The sequence below is a fragment of the Cokeromyces recurvatus genome (assembly GCF_025118155.1).
Source record: "Cokeromyces recurvatus strain NRRL 2243 chromosome Unknown BX663scaffold_38, whole genome shotgun sequence".
Lineage (NCBI taxonomy): Eukaryota > Fungi > Mucoromycota > Mucoromycetes > Mucorales > Mucoraceae > Cokeromyces > Cokeromyces recurvatus.
In genome coordinates, this window is record NW_026251424.1 from 183,616 (window position 1) to 210,474 (window position 26,859).

General features: G+C 29.6%; 13 protein-coding genes across 14 annotated transcripts; 9 read left to right on the top strand and 4 right to left on the bottom strand.

Moving 5' to 3' along the window:
* The first annotated feature begins 384 nt into the window (after positions 1-384).
* Positions 385-1,562, top strand: BX663DRAFT_524272 (uncharacterized protein). Its single transcript, XM_051529618.1, has 2 exons — positions 385-571; positions 648-1,562. The coding sequence occupies exons 1-2, from the start codon at positions 405-407 to the stop codon at positions 1,231-1,233; spliced, it is 753 nt and encodes a 250-aa protein (XP_051378639.1). The 5' UTR covers positions 385-404; the 3' UTR covers positions 1,234-1,562.
* A 210-nt stretch (positions 1,563-1,772) lies between these two features.
* Positions 1,773-4,359, bottom strand: BX663DRAFT_461595 (rab-GTPase-TBC domain-containing protein). The gene is made up of 10 exons (XM_051523953.1): positions 4,239-4,359; positions 4,103-4,159; positions 3,939-3,980; positions 3,816-3,825; positions 3,706-3,744; positions 3,079-3,602; positions 2,913-3,014; positions 2,582-2,847; positions 2,204-2,501; positions 1,773-2,141 (listed from the first exon to the last, which is right to left on the bottom strand). The coding sequence occupies exons 3-10, from the start codon at positions 3,946-3,948 to the stop codon at positions 1,789-1,791; spliced, it is 1,602 nt and encodes a 533-aa protein (XP_051378640.1). The 5' UTR covers positions 3,949-3,980; positions 4,103-4,159; positions 4,239-4,359; the 3' UTR covers positions 1,773-1,788.
* A 2,248-nt stretch (positions 4,360-6,607) lies between these two features.
* Positions 6,608-7,914, top strand: BX663DRAFT_442739 (heme oxygenase-domain-containing protein; the record flags this gene model as incomplete). Its single annotated transcript, XM_051523533.1, has 6 exons — positions 6,608-6,738; positions 6,805-6,876; positions 6,958-7,055; positions 7,130-7,294; positions 7,425-7,607; positions 7,673-7,914. 6 exons carry the CDS (start codon positions 6,608-6,610, stop codon positions 7,912-7,914), a joined length of 891 nt encoding a protein of 296 aa, XP_051378641.1.
* A 337-nt stretch (positions 7,915-8,251) lies between these two features.
* On the top strand, positions 8,252-11,931 carry BX663DRAFT_442633 (the record flags this gene model as incomplete). 2 transcript variants are annotated; one of them, XM_051523523.1, is made up of 4 exons in its annotated part: positions 8,319-8,515; positions 8,637-9,455; positions 9,513-11,292; positions 11,351-11,931. In XM_051523523.1, 3 exons carry the CDS (start codon positions 8,803-8,805, stop codon positions 11,588-11,590), a joined length of 2,673 nt encoding a protein of 890 aa, XP_051378643.1. The 2 variants fall into 2 exon arrangements, with proteins under 2 accessions (XP_051378642.1, XP_051378643.1); XM_051523522.1 differs by lacking the exons at positions 9,513-11,292; positions 11,351-11,931 and having other exon boundaries at positions 8,252-8,515; positions 8,637-8,831.
* Positions 11,932-11,991: 60 nt separating this feature from the next.
* On the top strand, positions 11,992-13,385 carry BX663DRAFT_538434 (uncharacterized protein). Its single transcript, XM_051530687.1, has 3 exons — positions 11,992-12,068; positions 12,154-13,179; positions 13,259-13,385. Exons 1-3 carry the CDS (start codon positions 12,028-12,030, stop codon positions 13,347-13,349), a joined length of 1,158 nt encoding a protein of 385 aa, XP_051378644.1. The 5' UTR covers positions 11,992-12,027; the 3' UTR covers positions 13,350-13,385.
* Positions 13,386-13,496: 111 nt separating this feature from the next.
* On the top strand, positions 13,497-14,276 carry BX663DRAFT_524303 (transcription initiation factor TAFII31). The gene is made up of 3 exons (XM_051529619.1): positions 13,497-13,654; positions 13,706-13,842; positions 13,922-14,276. Exons 1-3 carry the CDS (start codon positions 13,525-13,527, stop codon positions 14,078-14,080), a joined length of 426 nt encoding a protein of 141 aa, XP_051378645.1. The 5' UTR covers positions 13,497-13,524; the 3' UTR covers positions 14,081-14,276.
* BX663DRAFT_524305 (ribonuclease T2-like protein) lies at positions 14,277-15,376 on the bottom strand. The gene is made up of 5 exons (XM_051529620.1): positions 15,269-15,376; positions 15,083-15,208; positions 15,004-15,022; positions 14,696-14,945; positions 14,277-14,625 (listed from the first exon to the last, which is right to left on the bottom strand). Exons 1-5 carry the CDS (start codon positions 15,348-15,350, stop codon positions 14,575-14,577), a joined length of 528 nt encoding a protein of 175 aa, XP_051378646.1. The 5' UTR covers positions 15,351-15,376; the 3' UTR covers positions 14,277-14,574.
* A 701-nt stretch (positions 15,377-16,077) lies between these two features.
* Positions 16,078-18,593, top strand: BX663DRAFT_524309 (uncharacterized protein). The gene is made up of 8 exons (XM_051529621.1): positions 16,078-16,376; positions 16,455-16,696; positions 16,752-16,808; positions 16,872-17,377; positions 17,450-17,541; positions 17,601-18,022; positions 18,081-18,262; positions 18,328-18,593. The coding sequence occupies exons 2-8, from the start codon at positions 16,469-16,471 to the stop codon at positions 18,476-18,478; spliced, it is 1,638 nt and encodes a 545-aa protein (XP_051378647.1). The 5' UTR covers positions 16,078-16,376; positions 16,455-16,468; the 3' UTR covers positions 18,479-18,593.
* Positions 18,594-18,605: 12 nt separating this feature from the next.
* BX663DRAFT_238216 (acyl-CoA N-acyltransferase) lies at positions 18,606-20,280 on the top strand. The gene is made up of 8 exons (XM_051521836.1): positions 18,606-18,708; positions 18,773-18,808; positions 18,933-18,964; positions 19,047-19,268; positions 19,344-19,433; positions 19,489-19,638; positions 19,697-19,790; positions 19,868-20,280. Exons 1-8 carry the CDS (start codon positions 18,669-18,671, stop codon positions 20,200-20,202), a joined length of 999 nt encoding a protein of 332 aa, XP_051378648.1. The 5' UTR covers positions 18,606-18,668; the 3' UTR covers positions 20,203-20,280.
* Positions 20,281-20,933: 653 nt separating this feature from the next.
* BX663DRAFT_524324 (uncharacterized protein) lies at positions 20,934-22,686 on the bottom strand. The gene is made up of 5 exons (XM_051529622.1): positions 22,400-22,686; positions 22,191-22,326; positions 22,038-22,132; positions 21,524-21,961; positions 20,934-21,439 (listed from the first exon to the last, which is right to left on the bottom strand). Exons 1-5 carry the CDS (start codon positions 22,649-22,651, stop codon positions 21,377-21,379), a joined length of 984 nt encoding a protein of 327 aa, XP_051378649.1. The 5' UTR covers positions 22,652-22,686; the 3' UTR covers positions 20,934-21,376.
* Positions 20,947-21,321, top strand: BX663DRAFT_401354 (uncharacterized protein; the record flags this gene model as incomplete). Its single annotated transcript, XM_051522216.1, has 3 exons — positions 20,947-21,028; positions 21,098-21,209; positions 21,273-21,321. Coding segments are annotated over 3 exons (243 nt in total), but the record flags the coding sequence as incomplete, so codon positions are not given.
* Positions 22,687-22,776: 90 nt separating the features above from the next.
* Positions 22,777-23,708, top strand: BX663DRAFT_442760 (mitochondrial PGP phosphatase-domain-containing protein; the record flags this gene model as incomplete). The annotated part of the gene is made up of 5 exons (XM_051523536.1): positions 22,777-22,867; positions 22,950-23,068; positions 23,139-23,236; positions 23,278-23,545; positions 23,598-23,708. 5 exons carry the CDS (start codon positions 22,777-22,779, stop codon positions 23,706-23,708), a joined length of 687 nt encoding a protein of 228 aa, XP_051378651.1.
* On the bottom strand, positions 23,313-25,103 carry BX663DRAFT_524333 (uncharacterized protein). Its single transcript, XM_051529623.1, has 5 exons — positions 24,964-25,103; positions 24,855-24,896; positions 24,013-24,761; positions 23,698-23,949; positions 23,313-23,626 (listed from the first exon to the last, which is right to left on the bottom strand). The coding sequence occupies exons 1-4, from the start codon at positions 25,040-25,042 to the stop codon at positions 23,701-23,703; spliced, it is 1,119 nt and encodes a 372-aa protein (XP_051378652.1). The 5' UTR covers positions 25,043-25,103; the 3' UTR covers positions 23,313-23,626; positions 23,698-23,700.
* Positions 25,104-26,859: the final 1,756 nt, after the last annotated feature.

Consider the following 26,859-nt stretch of genomic DNA (forward strand, 5'->3'; position numbering starts at 1 on the left):
TGATTACACTTAAGAGGGATAGGTTAATAATGAAGAATATTTAATAGTTGTGGTAATAAGGAGAAATTGAATAAAAAAAAAAAGAAAAAAAAAAAGGAGAAGGAGCTAATTTAAGCTTGTTAGATATTAGGAAACTTTTTTTTTCTTTCTGCCTTTTTATTTTCACGTTTATTATAAACAAGCACGTTGTTGTTTTATTTCCGTTTTAGTGATGCAGGGCGGCTTAGGAGTAAGGAGTAATCTAGGCTCATATTATTGATTTAAATCAGTGCGTCAAATTGAGATATTAAACTTACGAAAAAGAAATAATACAATTGTATAAATACAAAAAAAAAAAAGGTTAAAGTTTTTTTTTATTATTTTAATTTCTTAAACCCTTATTTTTTTTTTTTTTTGTTAATATCATGGACTCTACTTTATTGATTAAAAACGCTAGTGGCAAACAATTTAGTCTTTTAAATAACGAAGATAGTAAGGTGAATTCAAAAACATCTACTTTATCTTCAAATTTTGATCCTAGAAGAAAATATCACTGTAATGAGGCTGGATGTAATAAAAGTTTCACGACTAGGTATTATATTTAATGTAAATCTCTTTTTTATTTTTTAATATATTAATATGTATTTTATTTTATTTTTTTTTTGCAGCGGTCATTTGGCTCGACATAATCGCATTCATACAGGCGAAAAGAATTTTCATTGTCTTCATCCTGGATGTCCTAGTCGATTCTCTCGTCAAGATAATATGATGCAACATTATCGTACTCATCTTTGTCAAAAGATGCGTCGACAATATCAAAAGAAAAATACAAAAGATATGGGAAGGACTAAAAAGAAGCCTCAACTTTTTTGCCATTCTTATTATGGACGTGAGGATGAATCATCTTTACAACCTCTAACAGCAAGTTATAATAAAACTATTACACCACATCATAATTTGCCTTATTCTAAAGTCATTACAAATCGTCCTAAACGCGCGCTTTCAACATCTTCTACCGCAAGTTCTTCTTCTACATTTTCATCTACTTCAATGCCTTATTATCATGACCAACTTCAACCAGACCATGACTACCCTTACACTCTCCTTCCACCACCACCATTTATTCCTTATTATCCTCAACATATTCAACCAGAAGATAATGAATGCCATCAATATCATGAATGGATTCCAAATACACAAAAGTCACTTTCAAATCTATTACATTTAGCCAACATTGTCAGTACCTTTGGATAAACAAATATATATATATGCTTGGATATGCTAATATCAATTTACGCCTTTTCACACTCTTATATGCACTCATTTTAAAACTATACTATTTCTATTTTATATTTATGCCTCATTTAGCATTTTGTACTTTCTTTCATATTATATTGTAAAACTAGTATTATATCAACATCTTAACTTGTATAAATTGTAAAACCCTTCCCCCCTTTTTTTTGTAGTTGTTAGATCATATACATATACATATATGCCCTTTCCCTCTCTCTCTCTCTCTCTCTCTCATTCTCTCTTCATATATATAAATATTGAATTTCAATAATTATGTTTATATGATGTATATCTAAGTATGTTAACAATAGATGTTTAAATAAATAAAAGCCTTTGAAAAGAACCCCCTTTCTTTTCTGTTAATTGTAGCATATGTATTGTGTCCCTGAAAAATAACTGTGAAGGTTGTTATCACTACTCCTTTGCCCCTGACTCGTATAACCAGCCTCATGGAAACACATGATGTAAATATGTATATATATATATATATATATAAAATACACTGTTAAAATTAATTTATTTTAAATGATTTGGAGCATTATGAAATAATGTTTTCCACATGTATGCTTCTGACAGTAATAATTCAATATCTTTCTCTTGCCATCCTTGAGTAGGTAATTGCTGAAGAAAGATCATAACTCCCTGAAAATCCAATTTTTGTAATTGGTTAGACCATTTCACCAGAAATGCAGCGCAAACATATACATGGAATTCCGAAAAGCCTTCTGATGACCCTTCTGCCAAGTATGTGTCCCACATACGAATTGTGCTACGTAATGGTAATTCTCGCATTAATAAACAATTCATCCAACGAAATGCAAATTGTATAAATTCAATTCCTTCATTTTGTAAATGCTGAGTAAGACGAGCTAATAAAAGGAATAATACATAAAGATCAGTTTAAATTATATATTATTTTATTTGTATTTACCATCAATTCGCGATACTAATTCTTTTAATATTGTGATCTGCCTTTGAATGCCAGGTTGTGCGAAGGTGTAATTATCTTGTATACCGTCTAGTAGTTTTGATAGACACCAAAAACTATCTGCTTCTATCACGTCTAATACTTTTGTATCTAATTTACTAACATCATAATATTCTGGATCTTCATCTATATAAGCAGAAAGAAAGACTTCAAATATAGGTGTTACTAAATCATTAATTCCTTGCACATAACCACTTGCTGGATGTCGTATTGCCCATTGATATAATATTCTTTCCAAACACTAGTATAGTATAGTATACATAAGCAAAAAAACAAAAAAACAAAAAAATATTTTTTAATTTCAGTCTGTTATATACCTACCGACTGAGTTGCTTCACATTGATAAAGAGGTATACCTGGATTAGTTCTGGGTATATCTATATGAATTTGATGCCATAAGGCTTGATCTAATCCTGCTGTTCCTCTTGCATATGTAACTGCAACACTATCTGAATATTCCTTTCGTTTACGAGCTAATGTAATTTCTCTTCTGGTCGAATTACAAGGTAGATAACCTAGTAATAATTGCCATGCCATCATCCTTAATTCTTCAGGTATACCACTCCAACTTAAAGATCTCAACGTCACTAAATTCAATAGGGATATATCAATAAACTATGAATTATTATCCAAAAGAAATTCTAATTTTTACCCAAGTCAACATTTGAAACTGACAAGACTTCCATAAACTTTTTTGTTCTTGTAGGATCTTTTGTCTCTTCTAGATTTATTCTTTTCAATAAATAGGTAGGATCTAACAAAAATTCATATATCAAACAGAAGATCTAATTTTAGCTTCAATCAATTTTTTTTTATACCTAATAGTAAATCGTTTACATTATCTTTGATGCCATTTGGATTTATTAATCTTTTCTTTTTCGGCACTTTCAATGTTTGCTTTGTATCTGAAGAATCTTCTTGAGATGCAGCGACACACACTAAAGCCTCAGTAGATTTTGTAGTTTTCTCCGAATCTTTATCAGTCTTTTTTGTTATATCTAAAGGCTGTTGTTCGTGTATATCATCACTCCATTCATCATTGGTATCTTTTAAGAAGGCTTTAAATGACGTTTGATGAGATTTATTTTTTACTTGTGTCTGCTTCTTTGGTTGTTGTTTATCTTTTAAGTTGGAATCAGTAGTTATATTAGAAGATTGAACGCGACTATTTTTAATTAACGATTGTTGTTGTGATGTAGGATATTGAGATGGTAACATGACAGGTTTTGATGATGGGTCATTCGTTGTTATTAAGCTATTATAAGTATACCTTGCGCCTATAACAATAGGTTCAGTTGTATCATTCGAAGATGTACTAGACCAACTAGGAACAATACTTATACTGAGTGAGTTATAATTAGATTTATGTAATCTTTTTTTTTTTTTTCCATTATAATAGGTATATTCACTCATCATCTTTCTCCCCTTCTTTAATAATATTTTACCTTCCAGGTAATTTAAGTCCTCGGCGTTTCCAAAAAGATCTATTAAATTAAAATGAATGATTAATCTTTTTGTTTTTTATTTTTTTTTTAATGTTACTAAAAATGTTTACTTTGTTGATTCTACGCATCAAAGCGGTTAATGTGCAAATTAAGATCAATTTATTTAATGTATATTCAGTTTTTTTTTCTTTTCTTCTTAAAAAGGTATACTTATTCATTTTTATCTTACTTACTTTGTTCCATCCAATCCTTTTATGCTTATCTTATGTATGTATCTATAGAAAAAAAAAAAAAGTATAATAACACATTATACAATATATTTTTTTTTATCATATGCGAAAAATGAAGAAAAAGTATAATTTTGTAACCCCGCTGTTTTTTTTTTTTTTTTTTTTACCTTGAATGTTTACACATATCATACAACATACATATTTAAATGCTAAATGCTATCCCACTATAATGGGTTAAAATTAAGAATTAGAACTATGATGTGCTAGTTAAAGGAATATTATGTAAGCATATATTTGTATCACCTTTGTAGAATACGAATAAAGATAGTTCTTTGTTTATTTAAGGGAAGGATTCTATTAGTAGTAGAGGATTCAAATTATGCTGACCTATTTTACTACTTTTTGCTTTTTATCATAGTAAATCAATACAGTTCATGAAAAAATATAATAATTAGGTTCAAGTATAGAGGTTTTTTTTTTCAAATAACATAAAAGTATTAACATTATCTTACTAAATTATAAAAGAGGTAATGGTTTCAGTCATCTTCAAATGTTGAGTATGCACTTTACTTATTTATTGAGACTGAATAAAATAAGGTACTTATTGTTTGCATTAAAGTCAACAAAGAAGTCACATGACTACAAAACTCTCCTTCACATATATATATATATATAAATCATAGGATGACTAAAAATGACGATGATGAGACATTATTAGCCTCTCCACTCATATTTCTATTAAAAATGAAGAATATAATTTTTTATTTTAGTAGCTATACTATCTCTAATTTCCATATCATGACTATTGCAAATTAATAAATAGAAAAGAACATCTTTGTATCAATTCGCATAATTGAGATAGTATGTAACAGACATATTTTTATGTTGAATAAGATACAATCGTAATGTACAAAAATTCTACTATTCGAAATTAAGGCTGACACATTCTTTTAATAAAGTTTAAAACCAAAACTTTACACTATTTCTTTCTTCTTTCATCTTAACCTGCATACAGCCACATTCAGAAACAACACATTTATGACTTCGGGACTCGAATTGTATCTTTCTTTTTTTTTCCCAGTCTATTGTCAATAAATGCAGTAATGAATCATCTTATTCACCTCCAAGTGATGTTTATATGTATATGAAAAGTAAAAAAAAAAAAAAAAAGAAAATGAATAAAATAAGAGCTACATTAATAAATATTAAGCTTGTATATGAATAGTATCAATTGTATGAGTCATACATTCAAGTTAAACTGGTTGATAAGCTATACATTTATTTTATTTTATTTTTTTTCTTTTAACCTTCTATTATTATCGCGCTTTTTTTTGTTTCTACTCAAAATAAATAAATAAATAACTATTGACAGCTTTATCTATTAGATCGCTGTAGCTTCTGATGGTGTTATAAAAATCGATTCATCGACAGGGTCATGATGATGAAGTACTGAGATTAAATTATAAAATCTGATAAAATGAAATAAGAAAGATCTAATATTGATCAATGAAACAAATAAGTGATGCAAATTAAAAATCTGATAATTTTTTTTTTTATTTTCTTTCAAGAATGTCTTTTTTTATTTATAATATACTATTTAATATACAAATATAGTTTTATATTATAAAGAAAAAAAAGTAGTACGTTTTATTTTATAAAAATGATAAATAATTGAATTAGATGGTTATATATGAACTGATAATTGTTTATGCCGGAATGTATATTCATTTATACATATTAACCCCAAAATAAAAAAAAAAAAAAAGAAAAGAACAATAAGAAGTTGCTTTAAAGTCAGTAAAACCAACCCTCCCATACACAATACTTTAATTAATCGGATGTTACAGAATTTAACCATTAAATACACTTTGTAATCTTTTAAATATATAAATATATACATATATCACTTGTTAATTTTTACTTAAATAAAGGTATGTACATATATATATATATATATACTTGGCTATTGTTTGCGAAGAAAGAGAAAGCTATTTATTGAGGGGGAAAAAAAAAGAGGACTAGCGGAGATGACACAGGTTTGAAGAAACATAATAAACTTTATAAATGAAAAAATGATTATGTGTATAACACAGGGGTATAACCCTCATGATGATGATAAAAAAAAACTTATCAGATTCACTGTCACAAAAGCCAGATTTTTTTTCAAGTCGTTTATAAATATGAGAAAAAAATCTGATAAGAAAATTAGATTTCATTATTTATTCCTTCGTTACTTAGTTTTTAATTATCTATAATGAGTACTGTTACTATTGCTTCTTCATTTAGGCACTCTGTTCAAGATAATCCTCAGATTGATTTTGATGAGAATGTTAAGATCAAGTAAGTTGATACTATACAATAAATAAATGGTTATTAATTTTATTATATGCTATTATTTTTTTTTCTTCAAGTTCAAACAAGAAAGAAGGTATAAATAGAAATACACGATTGTATATATATATATAGTTATGAATATATATATATAAAGTAGGTGGTTGTCCATTTGCTTCTATGGGTAAAAATGATAATATAAAAGATATGATGACTCAATCATCTGTTGATCATTCGATAACTGCATATGGTAAGATATCTTTATATATTCCTTATCTGATTTTCTTACATGTATAAATATATAAATGTTTATGATAGAATATGATATCAAACGCAATACTATGAATCGTTTCTTACCAGAAACTCAATCAAAGAAGGGTCAAGATTATCTTTCTGATCCTCAGCTTGCTTCTGCTATGAAGGAAGGAACTAAAGTTGTCCATAGTCTTGCTGAAAATAGTATATTTACAAAGTAAATTATATATATATATATGCATATATAAAGAAAATGTAATTTATAACTTGATTCTATTATTAGACGCTTCCTTAATGGAACTATTACAAAAGCTGAATACGGTAGATATATTAATTCTTTATACTATGTTTACAAGTAAATCTATATACATACATACATATTTGATAAATATAATATTTATTAACCTTTTTTTTTTCCTTTCCTTATCTGTTACAGAACGATGGAAGACTTACTCTATCAACACAGAGAAAATCCTACTGTTAAAATGGTTTATTTCCCTCATGAACTTAATCGCGTAACCTCTTTAATAAAAGGTAACATTGGAAATAATACATGTGCACATTTATTAAACTTTTTTTTTTTTTTTTTTTTTTTGGGGGGGAGATAGATCTTGAACATTATTATGGTAGGGATCGTGTTGCTGAATTAATTGACTTTAAAAACGTTACTCCGGCTGTTAAAGATTATATAAAAACTTTACATACTGCTGCTGAAAGAAATCCATCTCTTTTAATTGCTCATAGTTATGTTCGATATCTTGGTGATCTTAGTGGTAAAAATATATATACATCAATTTATATCATTGACTCTTTTTCTCTTCTCTTTCCTCGTATTTATTTTCTCTCTCTCTCTCTCCTTTTTTTTTTTTTTTTCTTTTTTTTTTTGATAAATTTAAATGTTAGGTGGTCAAATTTTGGCTAAACGTTTAAAGAAGCATGTCCTTAATCTAGATGTTACTGATCTTGCTTGGGATTCATCTGAAGGTCTTGAGTTTTATAACTTTAGAAATATTGAAAATCATGCAGAATTTAAAAATGTATATCGTTCTCGTTTAGATAATGCTCATGTGACACAATCAACAAAAGGTAACAATCCTAGAAAAATATGTATTTCTTTATGCATTAACTTCAATATATATATGCATATATAGAATCTATTATAGCTGAAGCTATATACTCATTTGAATTAAATATTGCCCTGTTCGATGAAATACAAGCGTTATCAGATGCTAATAAATTGCAACCTACGTTAGATGAACTTATTACTTTAAAAGCTCACAAGAAGACAAAGAAGCTATTACCTAATGCTGATTGGATAGTTGGTTTTATCACGGGTATGGCTACACTTGCTTTTAGTATTTCACTCTATAGTCGACTCTATGAAAGATCGTAAGCCATACCATGCCAGTCATGTCATATATATATAATATTATATATATAATATTATTATAATATTTATTAATTATTTTTGGTTTGTTATTTCTTCATTCCCCTCCCTTCCCTTCCTCTCGCCTTTCTTCCTTCTCAAGTATACATACATACATACATACATATATACTTATTAAAATAACCAAAATAAACTACTATTTATTTGCTATCATGCGCGGACTTTGTTATTAATAAATCATTTTTTTTTTTACAGCCGCAGTTTTTTTTTTTTTTTTTTTTTTTTTTTTTCATTTTCTTAAAAAATAAAATAAAGCATAACTCTACATTACCAAGAAGATTGAATGGGTGTTCAAGGATTATGGTCGCTTATTGGACCTGCAGCAAGACCAACTCAATTGGAATCAATGAGGCAGAAAAGAGTTGCAGTTGATGCATCCATTTGGATTCATCAATTTATGCGAACTATGCGAGACAGAGAAGGCAATGCCTTAAAGAATGGTCATTTACTTGGATTCTTTCGACGTATTTGTAAACTTTTATTTTTTGATATAAAACCAGTATTTGTATTCGATGGCGGAGCTCCTTCATTAAAACGAAATACAATTGTAAATAATATATATAAAAAAAAAAAAAAAAAAAAAAGTTTATTTTATAGTGTGTATGTATGTGTGTGTGTGTATATATATGTTTATGTATATTTATATAAATAATATTCTTTATATATAGAGAGAAAGACGAAAACGTAGAGAAGGTGTTAAAGTGAACTTGAGAGCTACAGCAAAAAAAATTCTTAGTGCACAATTAAAATCAAGAGTTTTATCCCAAGAAGAGAAAAGGTTTTTTTTTTTAATAGACACACGGACATACTATTATATATCAAAGGATTTTATATATGTGTATTTATTTATTTATTTTAACTAGACTGCGTGGTGGTGAGCCGCTAAATGAGAAAGAAGAAGAGAATTATATTTATGTCGACCAATTAACAGAATCAAGTCGTAAAAAACGAAGATTGGATCCATATGAACTTCCAGAAATGAAACAAGATGAATTAAACTCACGTTTACATAAACTTGATCCACGTTTTGTCACAACAGAAGAAATGCAGAGCTTTGTAAATGAGTTTGATTTATCTGGGCTTGATATTGATTCTGAAGCATTTCATGCTTTACCGACAGAGATACAGTATGAAATTATCCAAGAGCGTACATGGAAATCCCGAACGACTTCAGCAGCTCGATTAGATGAAATGGTACGTGGATCTAAGACAGCTTTAGATTTTTCAAAACAACAGATCAAGCAATTACAATATAGAAATGAAATGAGACAAAGATTGTTAAATGTAAATAATGCTTCAAATGGTATCTCAGTGGAACCTGTACGTATTGCAAGCGAGCGTGGAAGAGAATATATTTTATATAAAAATGAAAATATAGATGAAGGCCTCGGATGGAAGTTACCTGGCTTAAGTGCATCTAATCCAGTCGATTTAGATCCTGTTCCTTCTCATTCTGAACCAAAGTTAGAAATTCCTAAAGACAAGCAGTAATATATATATATATATTTATATGCATTTGTATAATACTAATAATTTAATTACAGGGAAGAAAATATGCCTCTTGACGAATCTAATGATAAGGTTGCAGCTGCAATAGCCTCTAATCCTAAACTTGCTGCTTTAGTTGAACAGTTCCTGAGTAGCGATGAAGAGGAAGAAGATGAAAAAAGAAACAAAGATATTATGAATGAAAAGGAAGATATGGATGATGATGATGAACCTTTGTTTATGGAGGGGAAAAAAGACAGAACATCTAGTCATGTTATCAATGAATATGTTCATGATGATGATAACGATGCAGCTATCCAACAAGTTATTTCTCGTATTTATGGAAATGAAAATGAACCAAGTGATAAAGAGAAATTATTAAAAGAAAAGGAGAGTATTGAACTTCTTGGCGCAGAAGATTTTTATGAGTTATGGCTTTCTAGAGTACCTGATGCATTTATCTATCTTTACTCATTTAATAATGAATATAAAAATATATTAAGAAGAGCTATTGAGCAATTGGATATGGAGAGCCTTTTAAAGGAGTTGCAATCTGTACGTAAACAATTCGGGAAAACAAATGAAGGAGATGAGTTGACACTAGAATCCTTGCAGTTCTTGGAAGGCTTTTATGAAAGTGTAGTTAAATGGAAACTGAATCAAGATGAAGAGGAAGTGTTTGTAGATGTGTCAAGCAAGGAAATAGAGGAGGATATGCACATTCGAACCCCTTCAGAGCCAGTAAGAGAAGATCAAGATGTGATTATGTTGGACGATGAGGAAGATGAGGAAGATATTCAATTTGTGGAGACAGTAAATGAAACATATGATGGGGCAGTAGCCTCAAACACGGATGACAATAAAGGATCTTTTAATGATGAAGTAATAGTACATGAAATGAATAAAGAGGATGTCAGAGAAGGAGAAGCAGTAGATAAAAGTACAAATGATCATCATGTACATATCAATATAAATCAATCGTCACTGCAGTTAGGCAATACAGAGCTTTCAAGTCATTTTACTGACTATAAAGATGATACACCATCTCTACAATCAGAAAAAGATACAAGTGTTATTGTTGAAGGTGAATTAAAGAGTGCTAATAAAGAAAAGGAAGGATTATTGAAGATGAACGATAAAAGAGTTGAAGAGAATGAAACGATGACCATGGTCGATCATAGTGTCCAAGCCACAACTGACACTCATGGTTATAATTCTGAAGAGGAGTTAGATGGTAATGTGGAAGCAGAAGAAGATGAATATGCACGATTTTTATCAGATATTGCCCTGAAAAAGTTGGATGATATAAAAAATGAGCTTTATCAAGATATGAAAAAGTTAAATAAGCAACAACGAAAAGAAATGGGAAATTCAGATGACATTACAGATCAAATGGTGCAAGATATTCAAGAACTCTTAAAGTTATTCGGAATACCTTATGTTGTTTCACCTATGGAAGCAGAAGCACAATGTGCAGAATTAGAAAAGTTAAATTTAGTAGACGGAACAATTACAGATGATTCAGACGTATTCTTATTTGGTGCCACTCGTGTTTATAAAAACATGTTTAATCAACAACGATACGTTGAATGTTATCAAAGACAGGATATTGAGCGAGAAATGCTATTGACGCGTAAAAAGTTGATTCAACTAGCATTTTTATTAGGAAGTGATTATACTGAAGGTATCCCGGGTGTAGGTCCTGTAGCAGCTATGGAAATTTTAGCTGAATTTTCTGGATCTCAAGATGAAGAAGAAAAATTAGAATTACCATTACAAAGATTTAAAGACTGGTATAATAGTGGAAAAGATGATACACCCTTTCAAAAGAAGTTTGTAAGTATTTAATTCAAAGTCGTTACTTGTATATAAACCTATTCATATTATTGTTTAGAGAAAGAGACATCACTCTCTTGATATTTCTGATGATTTTCCTAATCTAATCGTTATTGATGCTTATTATAATCCGACAGTGGATCACTCTTCACAAAAGTTTGAATGGGGACATCCTCAGTTAGATTCACTTCGTATTTTTTTGATGGAAGCCTTTGGATGGCCTGAAGAAAAGGCAGATCAAGTCCTCTTGCCAGTATTGCGTGAAATGAACAAAAAGAAAGTAAGTTTTTTTCTCTAAAATTAAAAGGAAAAAAGAAAAGTTGACTTTTTTTAATTATTATAGGCTACTGGGGAACAAGTAACGATTAATTCCTATTTCAATGTGAATAATAACATATCTTCTTTTACTTCAACTCATAACAAAAAACACTCAAGTAAAAGAGTACAGAATATTGTTGAAAATTGGAGAAAACAAAAGAATGCAAAAAGAAAAAGATAAATCATTTTGTGTATATAAAAAATACCTTTTTTTCTCTTTTAGAATCAAATTGTAAATACTGCTTAATATATGAATTTACTCGTTTTTTTATGGCGTATTTTTCTATTGGTTGAAGCTTAATTTTAACTTTAAATTTCTCCCCTTGAACTTTCTCTATATTTTTTATTTTATTTTATTTTATTTATTCATTTTTATTTTATTTTTTTTTTTTTTATTTTTTTTCAAATAACATTGGTATGAAAGGAAATATGCCAGTTACTGAAAGAAAACCAGTTAGGTAGAATATAAATTTAATAAAAACAAGGGCAGTCGAAAATCTTATTACGTTTCTTTTTTTTTGTTGTTGTTGTTGTTGGTTTTAGAGTATGGGTAGATGGCTGCTTTGACATGATGCATTATGGACATGCTAATGCCCTAAGACAAGCAAAGGAGATGGGTGATATTCTAGTTGTAGGTGTTCATTCAGATGTAGAAATTGAAAAAAATAAAGGACCGACTGTCATGAATGAGGAGGAGCGATATGCTGCAGTAGCAGCCTGTAAATGGGCTGATGAGGTTGTTCCTAATGCACCTTACAATACTACAGTTGAAATTCTTAAGGAACATAATATTGATTTTTGTGTTCATGGTGATGATATCACAACTATGGCGGATGGTACAGATTGTTATCAAGCAGTGAAAGATGCAGGACTCTATCGTGAATGTAAACGTACTCAAGGTGTCTCTACTACAGAACTCGTGGGTCGTATGTTGCTCATGACTCGTGATCATCATAATCGTAGACCTTCTTCTTCTACAACAACAGCAGCAGCAGCAGCTGAGCCCATCATTTCTACCTTTGATACAAGTGAACTTGCACCATTTAGTGCCAATGGTTCCAAAGTGGCTACTGTATCTCATTTCCTGCCTACCTCTCGTCGTATTGTTCAGTTCTCAGAGGGTCGTGAACCTAAAGCTAAAGATAAAGTGGTGTATGTAGATGGTACATTTGATTTGTTCCACGTTGGACATATCGAATTCTTGAAACGAGCCAAAGCCTTAGGAGATTTCTTAATTGTTGGCATTCATGACGATCAAACGGTCAATGCCATCAAGGGATTCAATTACCCTTTAATGAATTTACATGAACGTGCTCTTAGTGTTTTAGCATGTCGTTATGTGGACGAAGTTATTATTGGTGCACCTTATAGTGTTACAAAAGAAATACTACATGGAGAATATAATGTGTCCGTTGTAGCACATGGTCATAGTCATTTAGAACAAGATATGGATGGCAAAGATCCTTATCAATTACCTAAAAAGCTTGGTATTTATGTTGAAATTGATACGCCTCAATCTACTATTACAACAGAGGGCATCATTCAACGTATCATTGAAAACCGTAACAAGTAAGAGATAATACTAAAATTTAGTTTTTAAAAAAGAAAAGGAGGGAGGGGGCATTCTATTTATTTAATATATCTTTAGGTTTGAAGAAAGACAAAAGAGAAAGACTGCAAAAGCAATTTTAGAGCATCAAAAGGAAATAGAAGAAAAGAAGTTGGTTAATAATAAATAAATAAATAAATACCCCCTTTGTTGTGTTTTAATATGTATATAATAATTTTACGGATAATTTATTAACCGAAATGGATGTCGTCGTCATTTATTCGGCCAATCCATATTGTTTTTTTTTTTTTTTTCTATTTTCAATTTATTTTATAAAAAAAAAAAAAAAAAGAGAGAGATCATCTATGGCAGTCGACTCACAAAAACAAACTGTTCAGCCACGCGATGCAAGGATCGTTTCACTCATTCTTCAATCACTAGGAGTTGAGGATTATGATCCAAAAGTAGTTCATCAATTATTAGAATTTGCACATAGTAAAGTTATGAATCATTGAAATGAATGGAAAGCTAATTCTTGCATATTAGGATATACAACTGATGTATTTCAAGATTCACTTATTTATGCAGAGCATGCAAATAAAAATGATATAGATCTAGAAGATGTTCAATTAGCTATACAAGGACGCGTTAATCATTCATTTACAACACCTCCGCCAAAAGAGGTAAGTCTTTTTCTCCATTATAAATATAACATGTATGTTAAAAAAAATAATAATAATAATAATTTTAAATATGGTTCAGTTTTTATTAGAGCTAGCAGAAGAAAAGAATAAACAGCCTTTACCACTTATTCCAGAGAAATATGGTATACGATTACCAGCAGATAAACATTGTTTAACAGGAATTAATTTTTCAATTGTACCTGATGTATGTTTAATTTTAATATATATAATGTATTGAACATTTAATAATGATCATTATTTTATTTTAAAGGCACCACCACCACCAAAACCAAATGTAGAAAGATCTTCACCAATGATGATTGATAAACAACAACCAGAAGAAGAAACAGATAATAAACGAGGAAGAGAATTAATAGAAGACGATGATTATGATTTTTAATTATTTAAAAAAAAAAAAAAAAAAATTATTTCTTTGGGTAATAAACAGCGCCTCTACAATTACCAGGTTGAAGTACATCAGTGATTACATATTCATCACGTCCTCTAACATAAAAATTAAGTGACACTTCAGTTAACGTATTACGAATACAATCAAGCTTAACATTGGCACCAAAAGCCTTTTTGATTGCTTCACGAATTGTTTCAACATTGTAATAGCCACCAGGAGGAACCCCATTTAGACTAGAGGGATAAATGATTATACAAATTTGAGTTCAAACAAAAGAGACGGGAATAGGAGGAGGAGGAGGGTAAAAAAAAAAAAGTAGTAACTTACTTGAGAGCACCAAAAATATCGTATTTATCACGTAAATCAAGTACTTTCTAATAACAAGAATGAATACAAATATATAAATATATGCATACATATCATAAACTTAGTAGTGTAGTATACCTGAAAGTAATCAATTACGTCTTGATATTTTCTATAAGCTGAACCATAACAGGTAGGACGTAATGTACTTACACAAGTTCCATGTTTTGTCCACTCATGTGACCAGAACCAATTGTTATCTCCTTTATTACTTGGCCAAAATACATTCATTCTATTGTAAATTGTAGTATTCATATTACGAATAATACTAGCAATTTGATTTGAAACTCTACTTTTATCGCAACCACGTGTAGGTGCCATGCGACCTGAACTTTATATATATATATATATAAGTATCCATATTATAACATTAGTATGTATTTTATTACCATGTATCTGGCCATAAGCCTAAATATGTATATAAGAGTAAAGAAGTTAGACCTATTTTAACTTTGATCTATTCCTTACCATGAATAGTGTATTCATCAACTGGACCATATCCAGGACTCCATTGTAGAGCTAGAACAACTAATCCATATTTTGGAGAACAGCAAGAACTAACAGGAGCAGTCCAATGACAAGATAATGTAGTTGCTAAAGATTGGATAGAATGGTAATATTCAAGTTATGTATTTTACATATCTAATTACTTACAGTCACAATAATTAGGTGATGTTATCTCATAGGAACTTGCTAAACTTACTAAAAGAGCTAAAATCGATATTAAAAATTTCATAAAAAAAAAAAGAAAAGATAAAATAAGCTGCATTTTTTTGAATTGTTTCAATTTAAATAGGAGTTTTCTTTTTTATTGTGGAAATGGAGGGGGTGTACATAATAAAAATCAAAGGGATTTTATTAATCATATTGTCGTTGTTTTGTAGAGTAGTAGTATTATGAAAGAGGGTTAGGGTTTAATGAAGAGAATAAATAATTAAGTTAAGGTAAACTATTAATTACATGTAAAATAATAAGCAGCCATCGTCTATTATTTACAATTTTTTTTTTTTTGTTGATTCATTATTTAGAAAGGGGTTGCTGTCAAATCTACGATTCATTTTTTATAGCTGTTGTAGTATGTATATTTTGTCTTTTTTTAATAATAATTTTCTTTTTTATGCCCTGCTGTTGTTGCTGTTTCTTTTGATCTTCTAAAAATGCTAATCTGTCATTTTGGTCGTAAGCTGGACACGGTAATAAAGTGGGACCTGCCACTGTAAGTATTGCCCCGATAGCTACAGCAATAAATAAATTACTTGTTATTCGTTGTTTTTGTGAGTGATTTAAATGTCGAACTTTAGTCCACATCATATACGATTCCCTTAATGTAAGTTTAGCTTTGAATCGTTTTACAAAAATAAATAAAAAATAAAAGTAAATAAATAACAATAAGGGGGTGTAAAATATCCCGCATATAAAAAAATTAAATTGATGACGACACTTAATAAAAAAAAAAAATCTGTGCATTATTATAAAAAGTCTCTCTTTTTAAGTGTGTCCTTTTTTTTTTTTACATATATAAAATACAATAAAACGAAAATGTCTGAATCAATTGATGCTCTCGTTCAGAAATGGTTATCTACTGACAAGGTAATAGAATGAAATACCCTTTTCCAATCGCATTCTTATACACTTGTTCAAATTTCATTATCAACATTATAGAATGAAGAAACTCGCAATGAAATAATTGAGCTTCAAAAAGCAAACAATATTGTAGAGCTTGAAAAGCGTCTTGCAACTCGTATTGAATTTGGAACTGCAGGTAATAAAATAAAAAGAAGATAACCGAGATGATCTAAATTAAACTAAACAAAAAAAAAAAAAAAAAAAAAAAAAAAAGGTTTACGTGCTAGAATGGAAGCTGGTTTCAGTAGAATGAACGATTTAACAGTTCTTCAAGCATCTCAAGGTCTTGCCGTTTATATTGAAAAGGAGGTCAAAGAAGCTAAAACGAGAGGTATTGTCATTGGCCATGATCATCGTCATCATTCTTGGGATTTTGCTCGTTTAACTGCTGCAGCTTTTATTCAACGTGGATTCAAAGTTTGGTTTTATAAAGAATTAGTTCATACTCCTTTAGTGGTAAATTTACATGATTACAAAGTAATATATAGTTGACTAAAATTCTTGATGATAGCCATACACCATTAAGAAGTTAAACGCTGCCGGCGGTGTTATGATTACTGCTTCACATGTAAGTTTTTTTTTTTTTTTGTACTACTGCATTTTCTCACGCTTTGATGAATGAATTTAATAGAACCCTAAAGACGATAATGGATATAAAGTATATTGGGAAAATGCTTGCCAAATTATCCCTCCTCATGATGAAGGAATTGCTTCCAGTATTTTAGATAATTTAGAGCCTTGGGGTTGGGATTACGATTTAGTTTCGAAGAGTGATCTTGTGAGTGATCCTACAGATCAAGGTGTAATTGATGCTTATTTTAAGGAAGTAGAAGCACTTTGTCAAAATAAGGAAGACAATGAAGCAACAAATGTTAAATTTGTTTATACTGCTATGCATGGTGTCGGTGCACCTTTTGCTAAACGTGCATTTGAATCGTTTGGATTACCTGCATTTACACCTGTAGAAGCACAAATTTTGCCTGATCCTGATTTCCCTACTGTTGCTTTCCCTAATCCAGAAGAAGGTAAAGGTGCTTTGACATTAGCTATACAAACAGCAGAACAAGTAGGCGGCAGTATTATTTTAGCTAATGATCCTGATGCTGATCGTTTAGCGATTGCTGAGAAACAATCAGAGTAAGAATCTATGCATATAATAATTATAGTAATTCTTCCTCTAATTTTTTTTTTTTTTTTTTGGTGTTAAAGTGGCCAATGGATTATTTTTAGCGGCAATCAGATTGGCTCTATTTTAGGTGCTGCCTCTTTTGAGAAAGCAATTGCATCTGGATATAAACCAGGTAAAAACAAGAAAAAAAAACTAAATTTGTATGACTGTATTAAACTCTATGAATAATAGAACAATTGGCTATGGTAGCTAGTACTGTCTCATCGAAATTTTTAGCACGTATGGCTGAAGTGGAAGGATTTACGTTTGTAGAATCATTAACTGGTTTTAAATGGATTGGCAATACAGCCATAAACCTTGAAAGTCAAGGATTAAATGTAATCTTCTCTTATGAAGAAGCTATTGGTTTTACTATTGGTAATATTGTAAAAGATAAAGATGGTGTTAGTGCTTTGGCTTTCTTTTCTGAATGGGCTGTTCAACTTTATAAGCGTGGTATTACTGCTTATCAATATCTCGAAGAATTATATAAAAAATATGGTTATTTTGTAAGTGAAAATTCATACTTTATCTGTGATGATAAAAAGAAGATCTCTACAATCTTTGACCGTATTCGATTTGGTGATGAGAAAGAGCAAGATGCTATGTCAAAGGTAAGATAATAAGAATATATATATATTTTTCCCCTACCATATTAAAAGTAGGATATAGTATGGTCATAAGTTGCATTATCCTGAAACTATTGGTGGTCATAAAGTTATTGGCGTAAGAGATTTAACTATCGGTTACGATTCAGCTACTAAAGATAATGAACCTACGCTTCCTGTCTCTTCTTCTTCTGAAATGATTACATTCCGTTTAAATAATAATACTGTATTCACTATTCGTACTAGGTAAGTCCTCTTCTTTTTTTTTCAAGTATATATTGGCATCCATTGTAACATTCATCATTTATAAGTGGCACTGAACCTAAAATTAAGTACTATTCTGAATTACGTGGTGAAAGTGAAGAACAAGCTAGAAAAGATCTTCATCATGTTGTTGAAGCCATTGGTGATGAATTAATGGAATATAAGAAAAATGGCCTTGCAATGAAGAAAGAAGATTAAAAAAAAAAGAGGGTGGTGAAGAAGTAGAATGTGTCTGAGTTTCAATTATTTGTTTTTTTTTTGTATCCTTTTTTTTCCATATTTATGTCTTAATTATAATGTAGATGTTGCCCATTTCTTTATAAGTAAATAAATTATATGTAAATCTTTTTAAATTATTTAGACATTTCAGTCAATTAAGGGGAATCAAATGAAAAGAGGAAAAAGATCAACACCTCAAATATCTGAAAGTAAATGAGAATTTAAAAAATAAAAGCGTGTTTTTTGCGTGTAATTAAGTTCCATTCTTCTTAGAAGACGATTCTACTTTAAAAAAAAAACCTAAAACGAGTAATTGTCCATTTTTTTTAAAAAAATAATATAATATAATATAATATAAATGTTTATAAGGATGTGAATCTAAATGTGAATTTCCATCATGGATACATCTTTTTTTTTTCCTTTTTTTTTGTAGTTGATTTGACTTCTCTAACGCAGAAAAAGAATGTAATAAGCCACTTTTTTAAAAAAAAAAAAAAAAAAAAAAAAAAAAAAAAAAAAGGAATCTATTAACAGATCTATAAAATAGGAAGACACTAAAAAAGTATATAGAGCTACAACACCTCCAAATATAGATCCTTCCATCATATCTTCAGTTAATGTTGGTAAAGTAATTTATGGGGCTTTTGAAATACAGGCTTGGTATTATTCACCGTATCCTTTTGAGTTTGGCGAATTTATTGAGCGGCTTTATATATGCGACACCTGTTTAAGATATATGAATAAGGAAGTGCATTTAGCAAATCATAAGGTATATATATATATTTATGTATATATGAAGGGTATATTACGTAATAAAGATTAAAATATGTTTCCTTGTACATAGGCGCTATGTAAAGCAAAGAAGCCACCAGGTAAAGTTATTTATGCCAACGATCAAGTTAAGGTGTATGAAATAGATGGACATGAACACAAGGTAACACAAAAGAGAAATAATATAAAAAATACAAGAGATCTTATTTTGTCTACAGTTTTATTGTCAAAATCTATGCTTATTAGCAAAATTATTCTTGGATAATAAGACGTTATACTATGATACAGATGGGTTTAAATTCTATGTCTTAACTGAACGTAACATGATATATAAAAGTGTAGACAGTATGATTGGCTATTTTTCAAAGGTAAGTTTTTGAAATGAGAGTTTAATATAAATAATGATTAATATGGGGATTATTGTAGGAAAAAATATCTTATGATAACTATAATCTTGCTTGTATCATGACTTTACCTTCACATCAACGAAGAGGTTATGGAAGACTTTTGATTGAACTAAGTAAGTTGGATCAAATTGAATTGCAATAGTCTGCTTTTTTTTTTTTTTTTTTGTTCATCATGGATATATATTATTAGGTTATGAATTATCGAAGCGCGAAGGTAAAATTGGATCACCAGAAAAACCTTTATCTCCTCTAGGCTATTTAGGTTATCATTCATATTGGTCATCTACTATTGTCTCTGTTCTATTAAAATGTCGTGGTAACATTACTATTGAAGAGATATGTCGAGAAACATATATCAGTGAAGATGATGTCATCAATACTCTTTTAAGTCTAAAATTGCTTTGTTATCGTAAAACAGTGGATGGTCGGCAAGATATCTGCATAACTGAAAAATTATTACAAGATACTATAAAAGAATTCAATATAAAAATAGTTCGTAAAATAGAATCAAAAGACATTCGTTAGGAATGAATTATTTGTTGTTATAGTAATAAATTAATAACTACCTTATTATTGAATACTTCTTTTTCGGAAGGAGTTTCTCTCTAATGATATAGTTTTTTTCTTTTTTTAGACTCTGAATTCAAGTATTTTAGATGAATTAAAAAAAAAATGTCATGTTTACCTTCTATTAGACAATCTGAGACACCTTTTAAACTGTTATAGGACACAGATGATAATGTGTATTAAAAGTTTTCTATAAAAAAAAAATCTTTGCTACAATTAGCTTCTCCTTGGTTAGTTTGTTGGCCCAACCTGTCTATTTCATCAAACATTTTCTTCTCCTAGTGTTGAACTTACGTATTGACTGTTTTCATAGTAGACTAGTACACTTATACTGTTTCTATTGTCTTCTTTTTTTCTTCTGCCTTTTTTTTTCCCCTCTTAACACCTAAGAAGTCTCTATTACTTTTTTTTTATTATTATTATCATGGAACTGACTAGAGCAATAGAGTATAATTCAATTGCTATTATGTGCTTATTAGTTATTATTATTTTATATTTTTTTTTAAGAAAAAGAAAAAGAAGAATAAACAAGTTCCTTTAATCGTATTTGCGGCAATAAGTCTCTTCTTTAGAATGAGGTGATCCTTATTTTTGACATTTTTTTCGCTCATTGAAATGTATTTCGGAACATGAATTTTTGTTATGTTAAAAAAAAAAAAAAAAAAAAGCTCAATATTTTTCCCCTTGCTGTTTTAAAAAAAAATGAGTTTCGGAAGAACCCCTAATGTTGAATCTTCACCAGGAAAACCACCATTGAGAGGAAGCTTTCCTTTAGATCACGATGGTATTTTCTTTTTCAATAAAACGTTTTACTTTTTTGCTTTGACTCTTATTTTATTTTTTTTTATGCAAGGTGAATGTAAACTTTTTGTGTTGGAATTTATGAAATGTCTGAAAGAAAACAAGCATAATAATGGTTTATGCAGACAATTTTCGGAAGCCTATCTTCAATGTCGTATGGACAAGTAAAGTTCTTTTTCTTAGTATTTATTGATTCCTGTTTATAACAAAATTTGATTTTATTATAGTGGATTAATGGATAAAGATGACATGAAAAACTTGGGATTTGCTGATTTACACAAAGATGAACCAATAAATGGAATCTAAAGTAAGCTCGTCAACGTGAAGAGATTTAATTGTATTTTGCGGTTTTAACAATATAATCCATATATAATGCATACGCAGAACCAATAGGCTAAAACAGTAATTGTGACCATTATAAATTGTATAATTAAATAAAGAGATATATACATGTATATTTATACATATTTTAAATTACCTGACCCACTGTTGCAAAGATATAATCAAGTACCAAATTATTTGTAGGACTAATGCCTCTCACAACGCATCGAAGTACTTCACTTAGAATATCTGTTACAATCATATATTCTCCTTTCTGTAAGCCTTTCATTAAAGACTTGGCACATTCAGTACTTGTTTGAGGTGTATTTGCTCCCTCAATAATTTTCGTGACTTCTGGCTTTGTCAGATTTTCAACATCAAATCCAGGAGATTCGATACCACCGGGGAAGAAGATATGGACACCAATGTTATATCTCTTTAACTCATTGCGAAGTGTATCTGCTAAACCACGAATAGCATATTTTGTAGGTGAATAAGTTGACCATCCTGCAAAACTAAGCATCCCCAACATAGATGAAATAAATACAATCTTGCCATCTTTGATATTTGAATCTCTCATACGTTGAGCAGCTTGCTATCATAATCAGTTTTTTTTTTTTTTTTTTTGTGTTTAATAAAATTTTTTCACTACAAATCTATTAGAATCTTACATGTGCAACATAAGCTTGACCAAGATAATTCAAGTTTGTTAGTTTTTCAAAATCCTCCAAAGTATGATCAAGGAAAAATTTGGGATATGAAGCACCTATGTTTGTTGCATAAATAAATTGAATATCATTCAACATAGAAATTTTATGGCTTACCAGCACAGGCACAAACAAATTCAGGGTCTCGTCCCATCTTAATCTTGGCTTCATCAAATGCGCGAATAACGTCCTTTTGGTTAGTGACATCAGCACTTACATAGATAACTTTTTGATTTTCAGTAATGCAATTAGTCTAAAACAAGTCAAAAAAAAAAAATGCAACTATAAATAATCAAAATTGATAACAGTTTATAAATAAAAAATACCTTAATTTCTTCGACTGCTGACTCTAATTCAGGTACCCTTCTAGCAACAATGCAAACATCTGCACCTTCTTTCACAAGTTCAATAGCTAAGGCTTTTCCTAAACCTGTACTTCCACCTGTAATAAAGCAATGCTTTCCCGAAGGTTTTAAAGGTATACGAGTCATTTTCTTATAAACATAATCACTAATAATAGTAAGTGTAATAATTACACTTGATGCAATAATGACGGATGTCCAATTAGACAAAGTCATTTATAATAAATGTGAAAGCAAAAAAAAATATTAAAAATAAAATAAAATAAATTAAAAATAAAAAGAAAAAGACTAAATTCAATCCCGCACTTTTTTTTTTTGTTTTTGTTTCTTGCTCTACAAGCATGGTCCAAAGCTTGAACTTATCAGGCATTGTTAATGCTTTTCGCTTATTATGGAATCCAAGCTTAGCTATGCCTCACATTATTGTTGACGGTAATAGATAAATAACATGATTTGAAACGTTATAGTAATGCTTACCTTTTTTCTTCTTCTTCTTCTTTTCCTTGACATTTAGACATTCGGCACATTCAGTTTTCAAATTTGAAAAAGATTGGCAATATAAAAGCCATTGGTTTCGATAAAGACAATTGTTTAACTGCACCTTATGTATCAACCATTAACCCGCCCTTTAAGGTAATAAAAAAAAAATGAAAATGTCTGCATTTTATTCTGAAACCTCAAATATGTATAAAAAAAAAAAAAGAATGCCTGGGATAATTGTATAAAAACTTTCTCAAAAGAAAATGTGATAATTGTATCTAACTCAGCCGGTACAGAAGATGATATTGATTATAAAGATAAGTAATAGAAAGTTAGAGTACATAATGAGATGATATAAACAGTCCTTTTCCCCCCCTTTTTTTACTATTGTCAATACAAGCCCAGCATTTGGAGAAATCATTAGGCGTATCTGTTTTACGACATAAAGAAAAGAAGCCATCTGGTGGGCAATATTTAACAAACTATTTTAGTCCCATTTCATCAAGTCAAATAGCATTTGTAGGTGATCGTATTCTGACAGATATAGTATACGGTAATTGCAATGGAAATTTAACAATATGGACAAAGAAGATAATTACAGAAGAAGGTGATAATAAAATGGCTTTAATGGTAAGTTGGATGGATTATAGAATTATTTATTCATGCTAATATGTACATATAGATTAGACGCTTCGAGTATCGTTTAATAAGCTTTTTACAAAAAATGAATGTTAAAGCGCCACCACACCATTCTATTTCTATTGATAAGAACTATACCATACCTGTTAAGTAGCCAATTCTTTTGGATCTGGTAATATAAGCGTTCTGGATAATAAATCGATTTTTTTCATTTCTACGCGTGATTCATTTAGTGTTAAAATATGAAATTTCTCTTTGAAAAAAATAATTGCAAGCTTAACAGTGATCTCCTTTAGTAACTTGATTGATTCTTTGTTGGCATAAAATGATTTTATATCTACATAGGGTTCAGCAATCCAATGCCCCCAAATTGTATTTATTGTATCTTGATTCAACTTTTATATATGTGTGTATTTATGTTAATAATGTATTTTTATTTATTTATTTATTTAAATTACCTGTTCTAATACTTGCTCTGATAGTCGTTGTTCTTCATTTAATAATCTCTCTTTAGTGATATTAAATGTCCATTTAAACTTTGTTATAGTGCGTCTTAATTTAGTGCGAAAATTACTGAGATTACCTTGAAATGAAATAACCATACGATTTGTAGAGCTAATGTATATATTACTATATACTGTTCCAGCTACCTTTGCTCCTTCATCGTTTGACAAAAATCGACTGTAAACAAATGCTCGACGTTGTCGTCTCCAATATTCTCTTTCCTTTTCCTTAGCTGACATTTGAGCTTCTTTAGGTAATTTTTTGCTTAATGGCAAAGGTACAAGTGCTTCGTCATTATCATCGCTTTGACTAGCAAGAGTTGAATTATTAGACTTTTTCGTTCTAGATGTATTTTTGTTTGCATCATCGCTTTGTTGGTTATTAGTATGAATAAATTTGACTCTCTTTGCTGAAATTGTTTTTGTAGCTGTAGCTGTAGTGGTAGTGTCAGTTGTACGATGCCGAGTACGTTTTGATGGAACTGGTGCAGCTACCTGGGCGCTATAAAAAGTGGATAATTTTGCATTTGACTTGAACCTTTTACCAAAGTTTTGGACCATTCTATCGCTTTCCTCTTTTAAAAAGTTATTTTTATCTTCTTCTGATCCTCTTATAAATGATAATGGTGATCGTAATTCATCTAAATAAATGTCTGGATCCGATCTCGGTGAGAATGACACATTATCTTCTAGTGAATAAGTTGCTGAATATAGTATTAGAAAAAAAAAAAGGGGGAGGGGATGAGTTATTTCTTTTTTTTTTTAAATATTAAAACACTTTTTAAATATAAATATACTTGTTGATATTTCTGAAGATAAATCTTCTCTTTTTGTTGAATCTATATAAAAAAAACGTTCATTAGTATTAAATGATCAAATGTTAATTTTATAAGAATAAGCTTTTACCTTGAGATAATTCTCTTACGGGTGATGCACTTGAATATTTCTTATTTTTATTTCTTAAGCGAGTTGATATAGGTTTCATAAGGTATAACGTTTATACAAAAATAAGCGTGATATTTTTTTTAATAAAAAGAAAAAAAAAAAAGGAGAGAGAGAAAGAGAGAAAAGTGTTAGCAGTAATTTCTATTTCATGATTTACTGTTAAAAAGTCACATAATTAAAAAAAAAAAAAAAAAAAAAATAAGTATAATGATTTAAAAACCTTAGTTTCCCTCTTAATTTTGAAATAATTCAGGTTTTCTAGTTGGCAAAGATTACTTAGATTTTGTTTATAGCTTAGCATACAATTACATTCTCTTGAATCAACAAACTTTCTTCGACCAACAGATATAATAAATTTGTATAAGGTGCAACAAATTTATCCAAGATATAGGTTACTACATTCTAAGATTTAACTGACTACGGCATAAAATATTTGGTATAATTTGTTATAATACGTCTTTATTCTTAACATTATAACGGCAATAATCAGCAAAAAAAATAAACAAGAAGAAACTGATAAAGATGGATAATCTGTCATCACCTTAAAGCTATTCTATTTTATTTAGAAAACTGAAGTAATGCAAACAAATTTTAAAAAATAAAAAAATATAATTTCAATAATTATGGCATACATTTGTCAAGTCACAAGAATTAAACTATATGATTGGCTAATAGGAGAAAGAAAATTTTTTTCGCTACTCATTATCATTCATCTAACATTAAAACGCCGATAATAGGAATTTTTACCGTTCCAGAATTCGCAGCACATTTTACCTTAAATGAGGCTGTGTAATCGAACTACTCTAAGGGTGATGATATTTTTCTAATAAACTCCATATCCAAAAGTATGATGGCGGTTTACATGACTACGATGGTATCTGACGAATTTCCTAATTTTTAATAATTTTTTTGTCTTCTTCTTATTCTTTAGGAATGTGATGGTAGTATCATATCCTCCTGTCTCCTTTTTTTTGACTCTTTTGTTGTGCAACTTACCACAAGAGACAGTAATAGTGTAAACAGTAGATTAAAAAAAAAAGATATTGAAGCGACGTCCCTAAAGAGAAAACTGCTCATCATAATATGTACGAATATATAGGGTAAGAAGCATCTAAAACCAAATATATATATATATATATATATTTATTTATATATATATGTATATACATACATATATGTGTGTATAAATATAAATGATGATTAGGAAATAGAAACAGTTAGAGTGGATCAATATCAGTAGTCAGCATAGAGGGGAAGTAGTTGATAGTGCTCAAAAGAGGCGAGACAACATATAAACAATAGTAGCAGCTACTGATATGGAATAAAAGTAGTGTTGTCTTTTTTTTGGTACTGATTACAGTCAAAGAAAATAGCTTGGTGTTGATAAGGTGGAGATAAAAAAAGAAGACAGAATAAATTTGTGAAAACTTTATAAAATGAAGAAATTAAATAAGAATGCATTTGATTGAGAATTAGAGAAGAAGTACAAAATGGATCCTTATTTTATATCTTGTGGAGAACGAGTTACTTCACGACAGGAACAGAATGAAAGAAGAATATTTTCCATAAAAAGATTAAAGTTATTTTGTTTGAGCTCTCCTAGTCTTTGCCCTGATTGAGAATTAATCTCAGTTAACTTACTCTAACAAAAGTTAAATCATTCATGCTCGATCTAGCCGGTTCGGTTATTTCTCTTGAAACCAAATAATGAGATCTCGTTTGTTTATATTTATGAATAATATAGGGAAGATACTTTTGATATAGATTTCTTAATTCCAGTCGAAGGATTCTGGTCCAAGCTGAAAATGGTAGTAAACAATGATCTTTCCTCAGTCAGAAAGAATGAAAAAATCACTG

What these genes read in the sequence shown, in the direction of transcription:
- BX663DRAFT_524333 (XM_051529623.1), bottom strand. Translation starts at nt 25,042, where the DNA reads ATGAAACCTATATCAACTCGCTTAAGAAATAAAAATAAGAAATATTCA. An exon ending in CGTAAGAGAATTATCTCAAG is followed by an intron (nt 24,897 to 24,963) that starts GTAAAAGCTTAT and finishes TTTTTTATATAG; the next exon opens with ATTCAACAAAAAGAGAAGAT. An exon ending in ATCTTCAGAAATATCAACAA is followed by an intron (nt 24,762 to 24,854) that starts GTATATTTATAT and finishes TACTATATTCAG; the next exon opens with CAACTTATTCACTAGAAGAT.
- BX663DRAFT_524305 (XM_051529620.1), bottom strand. Translation starts at nt 15,350, where the DNA reads ATGAAATTTTTAATATCGATTTTAGCTCTTTTAGTAAGTTTAGCAAGT. An exon ending in ATCACCTAATTATTGTGACT is followed by an intron (nt 15,209 to 15,268) that starts GTAAGTAATTAG and finishes TCCAATCTTTAG; the next exon opens with CAACTACATTATCTTGTCAT. An exon ending in ACGTAATTGATTACTTTCAG is followed by an intron (nt 14,626 to 14,695) that starts GTATACTACACT and finishes TCTTGTTATTAG; the next exon opens with AAAGTACTTGATTTACGTGA.
- BX663DRAFT_524309 (XM_051529621.1), top strand. Translation starts at nt 16,469, where the DNA reads ATGGAAGCTGGTTTCAGTAGAATGAACGATTTAACAGTTCTTCAAGCA. An exon ending in TTATGATTACTGCTTCACAT is followed by an intron (nt 16,809 to 16,871) that starts GTAAGTTTTTTT and finishes TGAATTTAATAG; the next exon opens with AACCCTAAAGACGATAATGG. An exon ending in AGCAAGATGCTATGTCAAAG is followed by an intron (nt 18,023 to 18,080) that starts GTAAGATAATAA and finishes AGTAGGATATAG; the next exon opens with TATGGTCATAAGTTGCATTA.
- BX663DRAFT_524303 (XM_051529619.1), top strand. Translation starts at nt 13,525, where the DNA reads ATGGCAGTCGACTCACAAAAACAAACTGTTCAGCCACGCGATGCAAGG. An exon ending in ATTATTAGAATTTGCACATA is followed by an intron (nt 13,655 to 13,705) that starts GTAAAGTTATGA and finishes CTTGCATATTAG; the next exon opens with GATATACAACTGATGTATTT. An exon ending in CAACACCTCCGCCAAAAGAG is followed by an intron (nt 13,843 to 13,921) that starts GTAAGTCTTTTT and finishes AATATGGTTCAG; the next exon opens with TTTTTATTAGAGCTAGCAGA.
- BX663DRAFT_238216 (XM_051521836.1), top strand. Translation starts at nt 18,669, where the DNA reads ATGAAAAGAGGAAAAAGATCAACACCTCAAATATCTGAAA. An exon ending in TGCATTTAGCAAATCATAAG is followed by an intron (nt 19,269 to 19,343) that starts GTATATATATAT and finishes CCTTGTACATAG; the next exon opens with GCGCTATGTAAAGCAAAGAA. An exon ending in AAGACTTTTGATTGAACTAA is followed by an intron (nt 19,791 to 19,867) that starts GTAAGTTGGATC and finishes ATATATTATTAG; the next exon opens with GTTATGAATTATCGAAGCGC.
- BX663DRAFT_461595 (XM_051523953.1), bottom strand. An exon ending in GGACTTAAATTACCTGGAAG is followed by an intron (nt 3,603 to 3,705) that starts GTAAAATATTAT and finishes TAACTCACTCAG; the next exon opens with TATAAGTATTGTTCCTAGTT. An exon ending in ATTAGTATCGCGAATTGATG is followed by an intron (nt 2,142 to 2,203) that starts GTAAATACAAAT and finishes TCCTTTTATTAG; the next exon opens with CTCGTCTTACTCAGCATTTA.
- BX663DRAFT_538434 (XM_051530687.1), top strand. Translation starts at nt 12,028, where the DNA reads ATGAAAGGAAATATGCCAGTTACTGAAAGAAAACCAGTTAG. An exon ending in ACTGAAAGAAAACCAGTTAG is followed by an intron (nt 12,069 to 12,153) that starts GTAGAATATAAA and finishes TGTTGGTTTTAG; the next exon opens with AGTATGGGTAGATGGCTGCT. An exon ending in ATCATTGAAAACCGTAACAA is followed by an intron (nt 13,180 to 13,258) that starts GTAAGAGATAAT and finishes ATATATCTTTAG; the next exon opens with GTTTGAAGAAAGACAAAAGA.
- BX663DRAFT_524324 (XM_051529622.1), bottom strand. Translation starts at nt 22,651, where the DNA reads ATGACTTTGTCTAATTGGACATCCGTCATTATTGCATCAAGTGTAATT. An exon ending in ATTTGTTTGTGCCTGTGCTG is followed by an intron (nt 22,133 to 22,190) that starts GTAAGCCATAAA and finishes CAACAAACATAG; the next exon opens with GTGCTTCATATCCCAAATTT. An exon ending in TCTTTGCAACAGTGGGTCAG is followed by an intron (nt 21,440 to 21,523) that starts GTAATTTAAAAT and finishes TTACTGTTTTAG; the next exon opens with CCTATTGGTTCTGCGTATGC.
- BX663DRAFT_524272 (XM_051529618.1), top strand. Translation starts at nt 405, where the DNA reads ATGGACTCTACTTTATTGATTAAAAACGCTAGTGGCAAACAATTTAGT. An exon ending in AATAAAAGTTTCACGACTAG is followed by an intron (nt 572 to 647) that starts GTATTATATTTA and finishes TTTTTTTTGCAG; the next exon opens with CGGTCATTTGGCTCGACATA.